At 35.8% G+C, this 18,501-nt stretch overlaps 3 protein-coding genes and 1 long non-coding RNA gene across 5 annotated transcripts; all 4 read left to right on the forward strand.

Moving 5' to 3' along the window:
• Positions 1-1,891: 1,891 nt before the first annotated feature.
• LOC141846550 (monoterpene synthase 8, chloroplastic-like) lies at positions 1,892-4,314 on the forward strand. Its single transcript, XM_074734589.1, has 7 exons — positions 1,892-2,104; positions 2,194-2,476; positions 2,565-2,955; positions 3,076-3,294; positions 3,416-3,554; positions 3,658-3,894; positions 4,009-4,314. The coding sequence occupies exons 1-7, from the start codon at positions 1,892-1,894 to the stop codon at positions 4,312-4,314; spliced, it is 1,788 nt and encodes a 595-aa protein (XP_074590690.1).
• A 3,369-nt stretch (positions 4,315-7,683) lies between these two features.
• LOC141846551 (monoterpene synthase 8, chloroplastic-like) lies at positions 7,684-9,657 on the forward strand. The gene is made up of 5 exons (XM_074734591.1): positions 7,684-7,893; positions 7,962-8,244; positions 8,331-8,718; positions 8,813-9,031; positions 9,375-9,657. The coding sequence occupies exons 1-5, from the start codon at positions 7,684-7,686 to the stop codon at positions 9,655-9,657; spliced, it is 1,383 nt and encodes a 460-aa protein (XP_074590692.1).
• A 1,358-nt stretch (positions 9,658-11,015) lies between these two features.
• On the forward strand, positions 11,016-13,958 carry LOC141845812 (uncharacterized). Of its 2 annotated transcripts, XR_012603290.1 has the most exons (5): positions 11,016-11,051; positions 12,566-12,612; positions 12,850-12,952; positions 13,540-13,689; positions 13,790-13,958. It is a non-coding gene; the product is annotated as an uncharacterized LOC141845812 (long non-coding RNA). The 2 variants fall into 2 exon arrangements; XR_012603291.1 differs by lacking the exon at positions 12,566-12,612.
• A 769-nt stretch (positions 13,959-14,727) lies between these two features.
• On the forward strand, positions 14,728-17,095 carry LOC141846552 (monoterpene synthase 8, chloroplastic-like). The gene is made up of 7 exons (XM_074734592.1): positions 14,728-14,937; positions 15,022-15,301; positions 15,390-15,777; positions 15,911-16,129; positions 16,205-16,343; positions 16,446-16,694; positions 16,790-17,095. Exons 1-7 carry the CDS (start codon positions 14,728-14,730, stop codon positions 17,093-17,095), a joined length of 1,791 nt encoding a protein of 596 aa, XP_074590693.1.
• The last annotated feature ends 1,406 nt before the right edge of the window (positions 17,096-18,501 follow it).

The following is an 18,501-nucleotide window of genomic DNA, read 5'->3' on the forward strand; positions in this document are numbered from 1 at the left end:
GGAAGTTTCCCACCAACCACTAGGGTAAATCGGGAAGCGCATACGGCGGCCAATCCAGATGCCCAGCATCCTTTGATTGCGTTCCCCATTTGAAAGAAAATTCTTATAAATACACCGTAGCGCTTACGGTGCTTACAATCAATATAAATGGGTGTTCATCACACACATTAACTTTCAATTCTTTGAATATACTTAACATGGATGAATATATTTATTTAATTAATATAAATAAAAATAACGATATAATAAATGGACAATGAGATCACAAATAATAAATATTAATATTAATATTAATTTATATGTGTAAGAGATATTAATATAATGTTTATATGACAGTCTTATATGCTTTTAATTTTATATATGTGACATATATTATTGTTTAATAAAGAAAACACTTCTCTGGCAGTAACAAACTTATACATTGACCCTAATTCGATTGGGTTTAGAGCCTTCGAATTAATTAAACGATATTGACACACAGGCAAATATAATAATTTAAATTCAGATCCTCTGTATAATATAAATATAATAAATAAGTGTTATAAACATAACTCAATTAGATCATTTAATTGGATTTCAATAATCATTTATAAATATATGATTAATTTTCCAAAACATTACACCTATCCTTATGCTCTCGATGCCAATAGTCTTAATCTCCTAAAGGTAAAATGATCGATATAAGGTAAACAAAATTATTAATTAATTAATAAAATTTTATTTTTCCAGTCTTCATCATTAAAATAAAATTAATAAAAGAATACCGGGATAAATTATTAACTTAATAATGATTAATTTAAAAATGTTTTCACCTTATTATTTGTTAAAAAAAATGAGTGGAGCCTTCGAATTATATATTGAGAGGTAATCCTTGTCACAACAGATTCCCGTCACAAATTTGTGATGAAAATCTGGACTGTTTGATTTTAAAATAGAAGATTAAATCCAGGTCATCACAATCATCCATTCAATCTACGGCCTGGATTTAATCTTCTATTTTAAAATCGAACGGTCCAGATTCCCATCACAAATTTGTGACAGAAATCTGTTGTAACAAGGATTACCTCTCATTAGATATTTTTCGTTCACGCGGAGGTTTTCTTGGGGCTCTTATTTTTCGATATTTCCCCCATTTATTGTCGTTTTAAATATCATTGTCCTAACACGTTTTAAATAACAAATTCATTGAATGGATGCTATATATATCACAAATCTTGATATTGACAAGAATGAAAATAATTTTAATAAAAAAATTAAAATTCTTTAAAATCTTTGAAAAAACTTTAAATAATATTTTTTTTGAACTTACGAGTGTTATGGATCGAATGAATAATAGATTTTTGAATAAATTTCGATTTCATATATTATAGAACCCATAATTAAATTCCTCTTTTCGCACCGTCAATCACACAATTTTGCTTAGAGACGCACACGCAAAAGAAAAATTAAAACTGCTTTGCAACATTGATCGATGATGGATATATCATATATGTTGCTGTCTGACTATCAATTATTTAAAGAAACACATTTAACATGATCATGGACGGCTCCTCTGGCCCCCATGGGCGGGGTCAGCTGGTCAGGGCATGGGTACTGCAGCATGAGGTGGGCGGTTCGAGGGCTCATGGTTGCATTTGCAATAACATCAATCTGTGCCATGTTTCCAAATCCCTCGGCCACCACGCCCTGGTCAGTTCCGTATTCACCGTGATTTACCTCTCCACAGATGATCGGGGAGCCGATCGTGTCAGGTTGGCGGATTCCAACCTTTTGCAGCATGGACGGCTCCTCTGGTCCCTATAAAGAATACGCCAAACCCAACCAATTCAACGCATCAAGCAGCCTAGCTAGCTCCTCCAACAATATCTGTCAAGCATCACGTACGCTAATTATGTCTCGTTATCTTGTCGCACCATTATACATCCCTTTTGACCCAAAGCTCTGTGCTTTCCGGCGATCCACCACCACCGAGAAGCGGCCATGCTTCCCACTCATCCATTGCACGGCCAACAGGCAATCGCCGGCGTTGCGAAAATCGACTCATAATTACCAGCCCAACTTTTGGAGCAATGACTGCATACAGTCACTCGCAGTTAACTCTCCTGTTAGTACTACTCCCTCCCTCAACATCTCTGTTTTTTCTTTTCGTTTTAAATCTAGCTAAATTAGTATTCAAAACTTTATTTGTTAAAGGTAGAGGAGAAGGATCAGTCGACGGCGAGAATAGTGTTACTGAAAGAGAGAATTAGAGAAGTAATATCTGAGAAGAAGGAAGTGGAAGAGCAGCTCCAGTTGATCGACCACCTGCAACAACTTGGAGTAGCTTACCATTACAAAGACGACATTAAAGATGCTCTAACAAGTATTCATGGATCATTAGAAGACATAATTAGCTTGCAGCTGAAGGATACCGACGTCCATGTCACTGCACTTCTCTTCAGACTTCTTAGACAAAACGGCTTCTCAATCACAGACGGTATATATTTATAACAGTAATTAACTAATTAATTAGCCAATCGAGGCAAATGATATATATTAATGACTGAATTAATGCATGCGCGCAGATATCTTCAAGAGATTCAGGGACGAGAACGGCCAGTTCTTCGAAGTTTCCGTGGAAGGAATGCTGAGTTTACATGAGGCGGCTTTTTATGGCAAGGAGGGGGAAGTGATACTGCAGGAGGCCATGGATTTCACCACTCAGAACTTGAGAAATTTATGGAACCAAGGATCCATTACCCAACCTGGTCTGAAGCAGAAAGTAGCCCATGCGTTGGAGCTCCCATTGAACTGGAGGTTGGAAAGATTACACACCAGGTGGTTCATACAATTCTGCAGCCAAAGCAATTACAAAGACAAGAGCAGTACGATTAATCCTCTACTTTTAGAATTCGCTAAGTTGGATTTCAACAGGGTTCAGGATATGCACAAGAAAGAACTCAGCAAACTTTCGAGGTATAATTAATTAATATTTAGTAATATTATAGTGAGATGTACATGCATGCATCGCGAATTCTAAAGCAGTGCTCATATCTCATTATATATTATATGTATATGTGGATGGATCGGGAACAGATGGTGGTCAGATCTTGGACTAGCAGAGCGGCTGCCATTTTTCAGAGACAGGTTTATGGCCAACTATTTGTGGACCGTTGGATGCGCCTTCGAACCGGAATATTCTACTTTCAGAGAGACAGAGACCAAAGCCAATTGCTTCATCGCAATGCTGGATGATGTTTACGACGTCTACGGCGACTTGGAAGAGCTTGAGAAATTCACAGATGCAATAGAGAGGTAATTAATTAATTCATATATATATATATATATATATATATATATATATAGATGATAAATTAATTAATTCATTCATATATATATATATAGAGATGAAATGTTTGACTTTGATTAATTTCAGATGGGATGTTAATGCGATCGATGGACTCCCAGATTACATGAAACTCTGTTTTCTGGCCGTCTTCAACACAGCAAACGAAGCAGCTTATGAAGTAGTCAAAGAAAAAGGCTTCAACGTACTGCCATATCTAAAGAGAGCTGTAATATATATCACTTTAATTAATTCACCAGTAAATTCAGTTCTTATTAACTAAAAAACACCATCGATTCAATAATTAGTTAATTATTTTGGTTTCGATGCAGTGGAGTGATCTCTGCAAAACCTTTTTGTTGGAAGCTAAATGGTCTCGCGGGAAGTGCACTAGTCCTACAGTCGAAGAGTACTTGGAGAATGGATGGCTATCGGTTTCAGGGCATATCTTCCTCACTCATGCCTACTGTATGAGTCCATACTTAACCAAATCAGACTTGGAAAATTTCAACACTTACCCACAGTTTCTACAATGGTCCTCCATGAACTTTCGCCTCTGCAATGATCTCGTATATATATTTATATATATTACTGTCTCATTTTACTTTCATTTTAATAAATAATGCATTATATTATTAATAAGTAACTGCATATTAATTAATTGTGCTGTGCATGAGTTGCAGGTTGAAACGGAAGAGAAAGATGGCTGCTCAGCCATCCAGTGTTTGATGCAGGAGAAACAAGTGTCAGAGGCAGAGGCTCGGGAGATGATCAAGGAGATGATCATGGCAAATTGGAGAGCCATGAACGGGGATCGAATGAATTACACAACTCCGTTCGAGGAAAACTTCAAGATTTGCGCCATCAACCTTGATCGAACGGCTCAGTTCTTCTACAGGGGTATAGATAGATACAGCGAGGCTGATGGAGAAATCAATGATTCGGTGGCCTCATTGTTAGTCGAACCCATCGAGCTGCAGAAGAATTAATATATATATATATATATATATATATATTTACATAATAAGCTTACTAAAACATTAAAACGAATATAGATATGTAATAATATACTAAATAAAAATATAATTACTGTAATTAAAATAAAAGCACAAGTTTTGGATGATTAATTTATTGTTGTATAGTAGGACTATTTTAACACAAATTGTTCGACTGTAATGCGAAGAAGTTTTAGATATGAAATACGTACAATTATTAAATCAGTAAAAATTATATATGTTGACTATAATATTATAATTAATAATAATTATTATTATAATATTCAGAATCTTCAAAAAAAAATACTCAATGATATTATATTGTTAGGATTTGAAATTTGTCAGTTTTGAATTTCATCTCGTAACAAAGCTCCTATTTATCATATACCACGTCTCATTTTGATAGCCGAATCAAAAATTTTGACTTTCAAAAATTTACTCTCCGTTGTACCCATTGTGTTTGCAGCACAGCACAATCCATAAACGTAGCTTTCCTTTCATTATTGACCATATATACGTTTCTTGCACATGGAATAACAAATATCGTATAATTAACATTAATATAAATAAATATTCACATCATCCAATTAAATTTAACTATTAATTAAACTATAAATAATTAATTTTATTCTTAAAAATAAAATTTCTTCCCTCTGTTCTATTTTATCGATAATAAATTTCAATTGATTTTTTTACTTTTAATAATTTTTTCCTCCATCACACGTGTCTTCAATTTGTGTTCTTTGTTTTTATCAGTGGAATACATGCATCTCATTGAAATTTCTATTGTATTGTATGATTTTCTTAAATATTGATCACGTTCAAATTCCTACATCCTCCCTTTACATATAGGTAACTTGTTTGATCATCAATCTTTTATTTTTTTCTCTGTATAGTATTTATCCATGTGACAATATTTTATTTTAGTCTAATAAATATAAAAATAAACAAATGGCATGCCAACGTGATATAATAAAATATTATAAAACATAATAAATGAGGTATATTTAATTAAATAAATGCAACAAATTAATAAATGAGATATATAAATTATTGAGATAAAAACATTTAAAAAATATGGTTAATTTATCAGTCTCTCACCATGTGCTCCAAAAATTAATTGAACTCTCACCATACTTGGTGATAGATCTATCCTTCAATCTCAATATTCTATATGTTCCAGATAAATACTGTGGATGATTAGATCATCAATTAATGAATAGGCTGATCACGCATATGATCCTCGGAGATAGTCTTTAACATAGATTAAGAGAGTTAGAATAACATCGGAGAAGGATCCCGGTAAACTACTCCAAAGTTCAAGTTAAGATTTTGTATGAGAAAGGAGATTAAAGACTATGAAAAATTAAGATTTTTGTATGTGCATATCTGTGCCCATAGCTATGAACAACCTTTTATCGAGTTGATTTTTGAAATTTCAACATTCGTTTAAAAAATATTTCGAAATATGCGTTCCAATTTAGAAAAGTTCTAAAGCACATGCTTCTGTTCCGATCTACCTGTTCCGATCACCCATGTCTTTTAGGATATTTTTTAGATCTTTTTGAAAAAAAAATATTCTTAGGATTTCCTAATTTTGCAGGCAAATCGGTTCCCTGGACTCAACCTGGGAGTGAGACGACTTTAGCATAAGAAACCAAGGTCAAGACGCAAGATTGGAGAGAGGTTGACGCATGAGACTAAGCCGACTCCGAGATTGTGACTCAAGGTCAAGACTCAAGACTAGAGATAGATCGACACATGAGATTGAGCAAACTCTGAGATCGGGACTTAAGACTGAAAAGAGATCGGCACATGAGATCGAGCGGATTTCAAGATCAGAACTTGAAGTCGGGCCCGGGCTAAAGTTGTCAGTTGATCGCCCTTCAAACATCATCTAATCCGCCCTATCCTACCTAACAATTCTTCTTTTTTCTATTTACATATTTACAAAACTATGTGGTGGCCATAAGGTGACCACGTGGCTCTTTAGTGATTCTGCCGTATCATTCTATTTTAACATGTAGTTTTATATTTGATCTTATTATATTCTGTCATATCTGATATAATATTTTTGATTTCCTTGCTAGAATTAGAATTTTTTAAGATTTTAAAATTTATTACTTATCTCAAACATGTGATCCTTAACATGACGTTTTTTTTTCTGTTCATATTTGGTCACATTCCTTTAATGTTGATCTTCTATATCATTTGTAATTTCATGAATAATCTTAATTTCAATAAATCTAAAAATAATAAAATAATGAATATTATAATAATAAATTGTTCACAAGCAAACCTTAATTTTACTCTTTCCATAAACTCGGGGATAAGATAATCTTAGTTGTAGAAGAGAACAAGAGTTCGAATTTTGATGAAGTCGATGTAATATCTTCCTTCCAACTGTAATTTTTTAATTTACCTCCTCATAGATAATCGTGGGACTGACCGTGTTGAACTGCTAAGATGATGGTCGTGAATCCGACTATATGAAATTGTTGGGTGGCAGATTTCATTTTTTTTATAGAAGAAATGGATAAGATTATCTTTATCATCAAATTACGATTTGTAAACATATTTTATGCATTTTAAAAAAATATACATATTTTTCAAAAACTAAACAAAAGAATTTTAATATTCAATTGCAAAACTACTATAATTTTACTATTATCTCCTGTCATTCCCATAAAATATATAAACAGATTTGTAATTATTTTAGATATTTAATTTATTAACTAAAGGTGGAGGAGGACCAGACGAAGAAACTAATATATATTGTTCGTGAAAGAGAGAATTTACAGAAGTGATATGCGAAATTAAAGAAGGAGGTGGAAGGTCAGCTCCGGCAGGCTGATCGACCACGGACCACCTGCAACAACTTGGAGTAGCTTATCATTCAAAGACGACGTCGACATTAAAGACAAGGATATACTAATTAATTAGCTTACAGCTAAAGGATCGATGCTGACGACCATATATATCACGGCACTTCGAGAATCTCTTCAGACTTCTTAGACAAAACGGTTTCTCAATCACTGTCGACGGTATATATACGGTACCCATTTAACATTTTGTTTTTAATTAATTATCTTTGACAGATGACTGAATTAACGACGGTATATGTACGGTACCCATTGAACTTTCCTTATGTGAAATATGTTCATGGACCATAGTCCAATCTCAATAAAGTAGAGATAATATTTTTTTTCGTCGTGATCAATTGTAACTTCTCAAACAAGACCGTTGAATGGTAGATTCCACCTTTATTCATGGACACCTTCTCGGCTCTGTATAAAGAATCCGCTAAGCCCGACCAATTCAATGCATTAAGTCTCCAACAATCTGAAAAGCACTACGTTAATCATGTCTCGTTATCTTGTCGCACCATTATACATCCCTTTTGAGCCAAAGCTCTGTGCTCTCCGGCGATCCACCACCGCCCAGAAGCCATGCTTCCCGGTAATCCATTCCACGGCCGACAGGCCATCGTCGGACGCGGCGAGAAGATCGGCCCATTACCAGCCCAACATGTGGAGCAATGACTACATACAGTCACTCGCAGTTGAGTCTCCGGTGTCATCTGTTTTTTCTTTTCGTTTTAAATCTAGCTAAATTAGTATTCAAAACTTTATTTGTTAAAGGTAGAGGAGAAGGATCAGTCGACGGCGAGAATAGTGTTACTGAAAGAGAGAATTAGAAAAGTAATATCTGAGAAGAAGGAAGTGGAAGAGCAGCTCCAGTTGATCGACCACCTGCAACAACTTGGAGTAGCTTATCATTTCAAAGACGACATTAAAGATGCTTTAACTAGTATTCATGGATCATTAGAAGACATAATTAGCTTGCAGCTGAACGATACCGACGTCCATGTCACTGCACTTCTCTTCAGACTTCTTAGAGAAAACGGCTTCTCAATCACAGACGGTATAGATACAGTATCCATTTAACATTTTATAACTGAAATTAATTAACTGGGACAAATTAATGACTGAATTAATGTATGCGCGCAGATATCTTCAAGAGATTCAGGGATGAGAACGGCCAGTTCTTCGAAGTTTCCGTGGAAGGAATGATGAGTTTATACGAGGCAGCTTTTTATGGCAAGGATGGGGAAGTGATGCTGCAGGAGGTCATTGATTTCACCACTAAGCACTTGAGAAACCTCTTGAACCAAGGATCCATCACCGAACCTGATCTGAAGCAGAAAGTGTCCCATGCGTTGGAGCTCCCATTGAACTGGAGGTTGGAAAGATTACACACCAGGTGGTTCATACAATTCTGCAGCCAAAGCAACAAAGACAAGTGCAGTACGATTAATCCTCTACTTTTAGAATTCGCTAAGTTGGATTTCAACAGGGTTCAGGATACGCACAAGAATGAACTCAGCAAACTTTCAAGGTATAATTAATTAATATTTAGTAATATTAATTATAGTCATGTCATTCTAAGGCAGTCGAATTTATTATAAGTATTATGAATATGAATGGAACAGATGGTGGTCAGATCTTGGACTCGCACAGGATCTGCCATTCTTCAGAGACAGGTTGATGACGAACTATTTATCGACCGTTGGATGCGCCTTTGAACCAGAATATTGGAATTTTAGGGAGATAGAAACCAAAGCCAATTGCTTCATCACGATGCTGGATGATGTTTACGACGTCTACGGCGACTTGGAAGAGCTTGAGAAATTCACAGATGCAATCCAGAGGTAATTAATTAATTAATTAATTCATTCATTCATATATATATATATATATGCAGATGAGAGAGAGAGAGAGATGATAAATGTTTGACTTTGATTAATTGCAGATGGGATGTTAACTGCATATCTAAAGAGAGCTGGTTTCACTTTCTTTCACCAGATTAACTTAATTAAACTCTGTTAGTTCTGGCCGTCTTCAACACAGCAAACCAAGCAGCTTATGGAGTAGTCGATAAGAACTCATGCCTACTGTAGGCTTCAGACGTACTGCCATATCTAAAGAGAGCTGTAATGTTTTTCAAACTGTTCATTTTCACCAGTAATTAACAAATTTAATCCTTAATTTAAGAAGTGATGGGCCCTCGGCCATCCACTGTCTGATGCAGGAGAAAGATGTCTCAGAGGCGGAGGCTCGGGAGATGATCAAGGAGATGATCATGACGAATTGGAGAGCCATGAACGGGGATCGAGTGAATTGTACAACTCTGTTCGAGGAAAACTTTAAGATTTGCGCGATCAACCTCGATCGAACGGCGCAGTTCTTCTACAGGGATACAGATAGATACAGTGAGACCGATCGAGAAATCATGGATTCAGTGACCTCGTTGTTAGTCGAACCCATCGAGCTCTAGAAGAATATATATATATATAACAAGCTTAATTACTAAAACATTAAAACGAATATAGATATATAATAATGTAATAAATAAAAACATAACTATTGTAATTAAAATAAAAGCACAAGTTAAACAAGATCAATTGTCAACAAATAATTAGAGAGAGGGCAGCCGTCTTATTTGAAAATATATCTACAAGAAAAAAACCAATAGATAATATTAGAAAGACAACATTTTTTATCAAAATTGTTATTTTTTTTTATTTAACAATATTTTTAGTTAAAAATATTGTCTTTTAGAGATCAAAAATAATATTTTTTCAGAAAGTGTTATTTTTTTATCAAAGATAATACATTTTTAAAAAGCGTTGTGTAATAGTGCAATTTTTTTTTGGATGAAAGACTACGATTTTTTAAAAAATATTGTCATTGAAGATTTCTTATTAGCGCTTCTCATAGTGCGGTCCGCGGCCTACTTCGAGCATTTCGCCACGGACCTTCTACTCCTCGTGCCTCTCCTCTTCTCCCGACCCCTCTCGCCATCTGCTGCTCCTCGTGCCTCTCCTCTTCTCCCGACGCCTCTCACCACGGTCTCCTTTCCTCATCGCTTCGCGGTTTTTCGGAATCCCTCAGTCCTCCCCTCTCTCCCCATAACCCTAACTCCTCTTCCCCTTCCGCCGCCATCAGTATCGGCCCGCCGTAGCTTCTACCCAGCACCTGTATATTTTGCTTCAAGGTCCTCCCCTCAGTTGCTGCGTCTCTTCGTTCGATCTCCTTGAGTTCGGTTTGATTTGATGGAGGCTGAGAAGCAGCGGCAACGGAGGATAAAGGGCAGAAGCGGAAGCTGGAGGAGGAGGGAAGCAACGGCGTCGTCGCCGCCAACGTGTCTCCGTCCGCGATGGAGGTGGAGTCGGAGGAGATGGGCGAGGAGATCTGCTTCCACCGCTCGCATCAATCGCTCGCCCGCGAGGTCCAGACCCAGGTTGAGGTCCTAGAGCGGGTCTTTTCATGGCGCGTTGTGGATCGGGCCGATGCAAGCGCGCTACCCACGTCCTCGCCGAGCTCGCTAAAAACGGTCTGCCCAAAGCTCTTATTCCCTTACAACTTAGGTCTTTCGCGTGTAGGGTTCATATTTGTTGTCGGTGAGTTTATTTTGAGTGGCGCTGATGGATCTGGGTGTTGATTGATTGTGCAGAGGATGTTGTGAACGCGATCGTTGAAGGAGGGGTCGTCCCGGCGCTCATGAAGCATCTACAAGAGCCTCTGCCTCTGTTGGTGAGGGATGTCGGCTCGGGCGGAGGAGATCGAGGTATGCCCTCGGTCTGAGCACGAGGTCGAACCTCAAAAATCAAAATGCTTGTGATTTTAGTTACTGGGAGCGCGTTTGCTCTCGGTCTGCTCGCCGTCAAGGTATTGCAATAGCTGCTTTTTAACCGAATCTCATGTTGTTACCGGTAGCTCCGGGAGAATGTCGCAAACTGATATGGGTTCGTCGGTCTTGGAATTTGGAGTGCTACTATTCCGAGACCGACGAACTCTCTCGTAGGCTTTTTGGACTCCGAATGCACTAGATGGGATGAATGCACAAGGAATACTTGAATCGATGAATTCGATGATCTTTCCAACATCTGGAGGGATATATTTATACCAAATGAAGAGGTTGAATACCTTTTGGGTGAGAGGATATGTTCCTTGGGCTGGATCGATCTGGATCGTCCAATCTGAAGGGTTGTGACCCTCAGATGTCGCCTATTATCACCAGTCATCGGATCTGGATCTAATGATCCATTCGATCTGATGCTTCAGATCAAGTCTCATCCTAAGCGGTCAGATCGTGACTCTTTGCGATCCAACGCTCCAGATCGCATCACAAGCGATCCATCACACCTCTTTGATCAACGGTTGTCATCTGTTCGCCCAATCAACAGTGCAGTCATCTCTTCTTGCCCACGTGGATGCCACATAGGCATTGCCATGTCAGATACGATCCTGACACATCACCCAAGTGTCATGCAGGCACCGCAATGATCGTCCAATCTGAAGGGTTGTAACCCTTCACATAGCCTACTTCAATCTCATCCATCATATCTGAAGGGTTGTGACCCTCAGATGTCGCCTATTGTCACCAGCCATCGGATCTGGATCTAATGATCCATTCGATCTGACGCTTCAGATCAAGTCTCATCCCAAGCGGTCAGATCGTGACTCTTCGCGATCCAATGCTCCAGATCGCATCACAAGCGATCCATCACACCTCTTTGATCAACGGTTGCCATCCGTTCGCCCAATCAACAGTCCAGTCATCTCTTCTTGCCCATGTGGATGCCACATCATCATTAATAAGGAAAGAAAACACATCAAAAATTTTCGATGGGGGACTATTATCCCTTGCATTTCCTTATATATAACATTAATGAATAATTAATGTTATTTGGGCCGATTTTAAACAATTAATTTCTCATTCACCCTTAATCGGTTTTGAGCAAATTAATAGTCTAAATCTATCTACGCGAAACGTAGATTTCGATTTTGAAGTCAATTACGACTTTCATCAATTGATGGCATTCCAATTTTTCTACAAAATCGTATTGGTCCATTAAGACCCCAATATCCAACACCTCAAAAATCAAAATGCTTGTGATTTTAGTTACTGTAGTTACATAGAAATAGAATAAAGATCGATGTTTATTCAGCAGTCTACTTAGTGTTATTCTATTTTATGACATTAGGTTTATTGGTTTCTTAAGAAGTCCTTATGTTCCCTCCAGAGTTTTCCAATTAAGGACCTCAAGGTTGTTTGTGGTTTCTTAGGAAGTCCTTATGTTCCTATTATTTTGATGATAATTAATATACATACCATGAGGTCATTCATTCAGTACATATTCTTTCTGTGTTGACTACCTTTCTTTTGCTTCTTATTTCAGGAGTGACTGTTAAATTGCTGCACCTTTAGGACAGTTGTGGTTACCTGGTAGGGATATGAATTGCTTTATTAAAATTTGATACGATGTTAGTAAAAATTTGTTGTTCTCATTAGGTTTGTGTGCATCAGACACTTGTACTGTTAGATAGAATTATCCTGAATGAGACGTAACAATTATTGTTGTGCTTTCTTTCTAGTGTTCCGCTACTATAATGAGTTGTGTTTTTCTGTTTGCGTTTGTATATTTTGGGTAGAAGTAAATCAATCTTTAGAACCATTTGTTAGATCATAGAAGTGAACCAATCTAAAGACTATGTATGGAAGGCCTGCATCCTAGCTTTTGAAAGAGCAAGTATGTTGTGAAGCTGGACAATTAGCACCATTTAATGTAAGCTATTTTTTACTATTCTGTTCCAAGAGTTGTAGCATTTTTATTTACAAACAAAATTAATTTATTTTTTTCAGATTAATTAAGATTTCTTTGTATTCACCTATGGTTTTTACAGAAAAGTTGGCACTCTGTCCTTTCAAATATAATTATGCAGATTCTAAATGTCACTTTTTACATATTCTAAATGTCATTGACATGAATGACACATTCCTTAATATGCAGTTTCCATATTCATTAATATGATATTTTATTTACTTTGCATAAGCATTGTTGATTTTCTAGCTTATTATCTGTAGTTGAAGCACCATCCCCCTTAACTAAACGATTGACATCAACCATTCTTACATAATTTTTATTGCACTGGACGAAACAAAGGTTCAAATTTCATGCAATGACATGACATGACATTTCATAGGTACAGACCATGGACCATCCTCTCATCCTTAATCCAAGTTCAACCATTCATCATTCATGCTTTTAATTAGCATGAAACTGATCAGTATGCATGAAATTGACCAATGTGCATAATTAGCATGTTTAATATTTCTATTTTTATAATTTATTTGTTAACATTTTTCTTGTAGGATGATGCTTTCGACAATCAAGTTGTGCAAGAAGAAGAAGAAGAATGTAGTCATTCCTACTTGCTCCATGATGAGTTTGGTCTTGTTTGCCGTATTTATGGAGTAATACAGAAAAACATAGATACTATATTTGATTACCAACGGACAAAGGTACTAATATGCAGCTAAAACATTTACAGTTATATCTTGGCTTAGTTCTTATTAGTTTAAATATAGATGTTACTTATATATTCCATATTTTAAATTGAAGGGACAAAAGCGGATGTGATTACAAAAGCACTTGAGCCGGGCGTGTGAGGGGCATTAGATCGAGGTCATATCACTTCAACAACATATTTCAAAATTGGTAGAAGCATATATTATGTTAAGTCAATGTAATGCTTTTGTAATAGACAATGCTTTTGTAATAAATAATGATTTTGTATATGGAAGTCATTTGGTCAATATAATAGATAATGATTTTGTACATGAAAAATATAATAATTTTTTATTTATTGATAATAATATTTGTATAATAGACAACACTGTTAAATATAATAGACAACGCTGTTAACTATAATAGATAACGTTGTTAACTATAAGTGTTATAAATATTATTAACTTAATAATAATTAATTTTTTAAAAAAAATCACCTTTATTTAAAAAAAATGAATGGTGTGGCAATGGTATAGATGTTGCTGTCTAATTCTTAATTATTAGATATTTTTCGTTTAACGATTTGTGGTGAAGGTTTTCCTGGTGCTCTTATTTTTCGTTATTTCCTCCAATTTATTGTCGATTTAAATATCACTGTCCTAACACGTTTTAAATACCAAATTGGATGCTATATAACAAATCTTAAACATTGACATAATTGAAAATAATATTTTTTCAAAAAATTTCGATTTGATATATTATAAACCCATAATTCAATCCCTCGTGAATCACAAACTTTTGCTTAGAGACGCACAGGCAAAGGAAAACTGCTTTGCAAACATTGATCGATGACGTCTACTGGCCTAAGACAAAGGATCCCATGCATCTTTTTCACGACTTAGGGAAGTTTAGGGTTTTCCACACATTTCACATGTTCATGGAGGGTTCCTCTGCTCTGTATAAAGAATACGCCAAACCCAACCAATTCAACGCATCAAGCAGCTAGCCTCCTCCAACAATCTGTCAAGCTATATCACGTACGCTAGCTAATCATGTCTCGTTATCTCGTCACACCATTATACATCCCTTTTGACGCAAAGCTCTGTGCTTTCCGGCGATCCACCACCACCGACAAGCCATGCTTCCCACTCATCCATTGCAAGGCCAACAGGCAATCGCCGGCGTTGCGAAAATCGACCCATAATTACCAGCCCAACTTTTGGAGCAATGACTGCATACAGTCACTCACCGTTAACTCTCCTGTTAGTACTACTCCCTCCCTCAACATCTCTGCTTTTCTTTTCGTTTTAAATCTAAATTAGTATTCAAAACTTTATTTGTTAAAGGTAGAGGAGAAGGATCAGACAGCGAGAATAGTGTTACTGAAAGAGAGAATTAGAGAAGTAATATATGAGAAGAAGGAAGTGGAAGAGCAGCTCCAGTTGATCGACCACCTGCAACAACTTGGAGTAGCTTACCATTACAAAGACGACATTAAAGATGCTCTAACTAGTATTCATGGATCATTAGAAGACATAATTAACTTGCAGCTGAAGGATACCGACGTCCATGTCACTGCACTTCTCTTCAGACTTCTTAGACAAAACGGCTTCTCAATCACAGACGGTATATATTTATAACAGTAATTAACTAATTAATTAGCCAATCGAGGCAAATGATATAAATTTAATGACTGATCAATTAATGCATGCAGATATCTTCAAGAGATTCAGGGATGAGAACGGCCAGTTCTTCGAAGTTTCGGTGGAAGGAATGCTGAGTTTACATGAGGCGGCTTTTTATGGCAAGGAGGGGGAAGTGATACTGCAGGAGGCCATGGATTTCACCACTCAGCACTTGAGAAATCTCTTGAACCAAGGATCCATTACCCAACCTGGTCTGAAGCAGAAAGTAGCCCATGCGTTGGAGCTCCCATTGAACTGGAGGTTGGAAAGATTACACACCAGGTGGTTCATACAATTCTGCAGCCAAAGCAACAAAGACAAGTGCAGTACGATTAATCCTCTACTTTTAGAATTCGCTAAGTTGGATTTCAACAGGGTTCAGGATACGCACAAGAAAGAACTCAGCAAACTTTCGAGGTATAATTAATTAATATTTAGTAATATTATAGTGATATCGATCGATGTGCATGCATATATGCATGCATCGCGAATTCTAAAGCAGTGCTCATATATTATATATTATATGTATATGTGGATGGATCCGGAACAGATGGTGGTCAGATCTTGGACTAGCAGAGCGGCTGCCATTTTTCAGAGACAGGTTGGTGGGCAACTATTTGTGGACCGTTGGATGCGCCTTTGGACCGGAATATTCTACTTTCAGAGAGATAGAGACCAAAGCCAATTGCTTCATCGCAATGCTGGATGATGTTTACGACGTCTACGGCGACTTGGAAGAGCTTGAGAAATTCACAGATGCAATCCAGAGGTAATTAATTCATTAATTCATTCATTCATATATATATATATAGATAAATAAATGTTTGACTTTGATTAATTTCAGATGGGATGTTAATGCGATCGATGGACTCCCAGATTACATGAAACTCTGTTTTCTGGCCGTCTTCAACACAGCAAACGAAGCAGCTTATGAAGTATTCAAAGAAAAAGGCTTCAACGTACTGCCATATCTAAAGAGAGCTGTAATATATATAACTTTAATTAATTCACCAGTAAATTCAGTTCTTATTGACTAAAAAACACCATCGATTGAATAATTAGTTAATTATTTGGTCTCGATGCAGTGGAGTGATCTCTGCAAAACCTTTTTGTTGGAAGCTAAATGGGTTCGCGGGAAGTGCACTAGTCCCACAGTCGAAGAGTACTTGGAGAATGGATGGCTATCGGTTGCAGGGCATCTCTTCCTCACTCATGCCTACTGTATGAGCCCTTACTTAACCAAATCAGACTTGGAAAATTTCAACACTTACCCACAGTTTCGTATATATATTTATATATATTCCTCCATGAACCTTCGCCTCTGCAATGATCTCGTATATATATTTATATATATTACTGTCTCATTTTTCTTTCATTTTAATAAATAAGTAACTGCATATTAATTAATTGTGCTGTGCATGAGTTGCAGGTTGAAACGGAAGAGAAAGATGGCTGCTCAGCCATCCAGTGTTTGATGCAGGAGAAACAAGTGTCAGAGGCAGAGGCTCGGGAGATGATCAAGGAGATGATCATGGCAAATTGGAGAGCCATGAACGGGGATCGAGTGAATTACACAACTCCGTTCGAGGAAAACTTCAAGATTTGCGCCATCAACCTTGATCGAACGGCTCAGTTCTTCTACAGGGGTATAGATAGATACAGCGAGGCTGATGGAGAAATCAATGATTCGGTGGCCTCATTGTTAGTCGAACCCATCGAGCTGCAGAAGAATTAATATTAATATATATATATATATATATATATATATATATATATATATATATAAATTAATATATATATTTACATAATAAGCTTACTAAAACATTAAAATGAATATATATATGTAATAATATACTAAATAAAAATATAATTATTGTAATTAAAATAAAAGCACAAGTTTTTTTTTTAAAAAAAAAAGTAATTAGAGAGAGGGCACGCAGCCGTCTCCTTTGAATAAAAAACAGATAATAAGAAACAATTAAATAATTGTTTTGGATGATTAATTTATTGTTCTATAGTAGGGCTATAGAACAATTATAGTAGGGTTATTTTTACACAAATTGTTCGACTGTTAATGCGAAGAAGTTTTAGATATGAAATACAATTATTAAATCAGTAAAAATTATATATGTTGACTATAATTTTTATATTAATTAAAAATAATAATAATAATATTCAGGATCTTCGAAAAAATACTAAATGATATTGTTAGGATTTGAAATTGGTCAGTTTTGAATTTCATCTTGTAACAAAGCTCCGATTTATCATAGACCACGTCTCATTTTGATACCCGAATAAAAATTTTTGACTTTACTCTCCGTCGTACCCATTGTGTTTGCAGCACAGCACAGTCCATAAACGTAGCTTTCCTTTCATTATTGACCGTACGTTTTTTTGCACATGGAATAACAAATATCTTATAATTAACATTAATATAAATAAATATTCACATCATCCAATTAAATTTAACTATTAATTAAACTATAAATAATTAATTTTATTCTTAAAAATAAAATTTCTTCCCTCTGCTCTATTTTATTGATAATAAATTTCAATTATAATTTTTTCCTCCATCACGTACACGTGTCTTCAATTTGTTATGATAGTTCTTCGTTTTTATCAGTGGAATACATCTCATTGAAATTTCCATTGTATTGTATGATCTTCTAAAATATTGATCACGTTCAAATTCCTACATCCTCCCCTTACATAGGTAACTTGCTTACCACATCCACATCACACCATAATTTAAGATTGGACGATTAATGATGAATGCAATGATCATCAATCTTTTATTTTTTTCTCTGTATAGTATTTATCCATGTGACAATATTTTATTTTAGTCTAATAAATATAAAAATAAACAAATGGCATGCCAACGTGATATAATAAAATATTATAAAACATAATAAATGAGGTATATTTAATTAAATAAATGCAACAAATTAATAAATGAGATAAAAACATTGAGAAAAAAATATATGGTTAATTTATCAATCTCTCACCATACTTGGTGATAGATCTATCCTTCAATCTCAATATTCTATATGTTCTAGATAAATACTGTAGATGATTAAATCATCAGTTAATGAATAGGCTGACGCATATGATTCTTCCGGAGATAGTTTTCAGCAGAGATTA

This window comes from Curcuma longa, chromosome 15, assembly GCF_044706935.1.
Source record: "Curcuma longa cultivar G26 ecotype Majalengka, Jawa Barat chromosome 15, ITB_CL_G26_1.1, whole genome shotgun sequence".
NCBI classification, from domain to species: domain Eukaryota; kingdom Viridiplantae; phylum Streptophyta; class Magnoliopsida; order Zingiberales; family Zingiberaceae; genus Curcuma; species Curcuma longa.

Bases quoted from the DNA above. Each gene is read 5' to 3' on its own strand.
- LOC141846550 (XM_074734589.1), top strand. From the start codon at position 1,892: ATGTCTCGTTATCTTGTCGCACCATTATACATCCCTTTTGACCCAAAG. The intron at 3,555-3,657 runs GTAATATATATC...GTTTCGATGCAG, and splicing joins TGCCATATCTAAAGAGAGCT to TGGAGTGATCTCTGCAAAAC. The intron at 3,895-4,008 runs GTATATATATTT...CATGAGTTGCAG, and splicing joins TTCGCCTCTGCAATGATCTC to GTTGAAACGGAAGAGAAAGA.
- LOC141846551 (XM_074734591.1), top strand. From the start codon at position 7,684: ATGTCTCGTTATCTTGTCGCACCATTATACATCCCTTTTGAGCCAAAG. The intron at 8,245-8,330 runs GTATAGATACAG...GTATGCGCGCAG, and splicing joins CGGCTTCTCAATCACAGACG to ATATCTTCAAGAGATTCAGG. The intron at 9,032-9,374 runs GTAATTAATTAA...CCTTAATTTAAG, and splicing joins TTCACAGATGCAATCCAGAG to AAGTGATGGGCCCTCGGCCA.
- LOC141846552 (XM_074734592.1), top strand. From the start codon at position 14,728: ATGTCTCGTTATCTCGTCACACCATTATACATCCCTTTTGACGCAAAG. The intron at 14,938-15,021 runs GTTAGTACTACT...TATTTGTTAAAG, and splicing joins CACTCACCGTTAACTCTCCT to GTAGAGGAGAAGGATCAGAC. The intron at 16,344-16,445 runs GTAATATATATA...GTCTCGATGCAG, and splicing joins TGCCATATCTAAAGAGAGCT to TGGAGTGATCTCTGCAAAAC.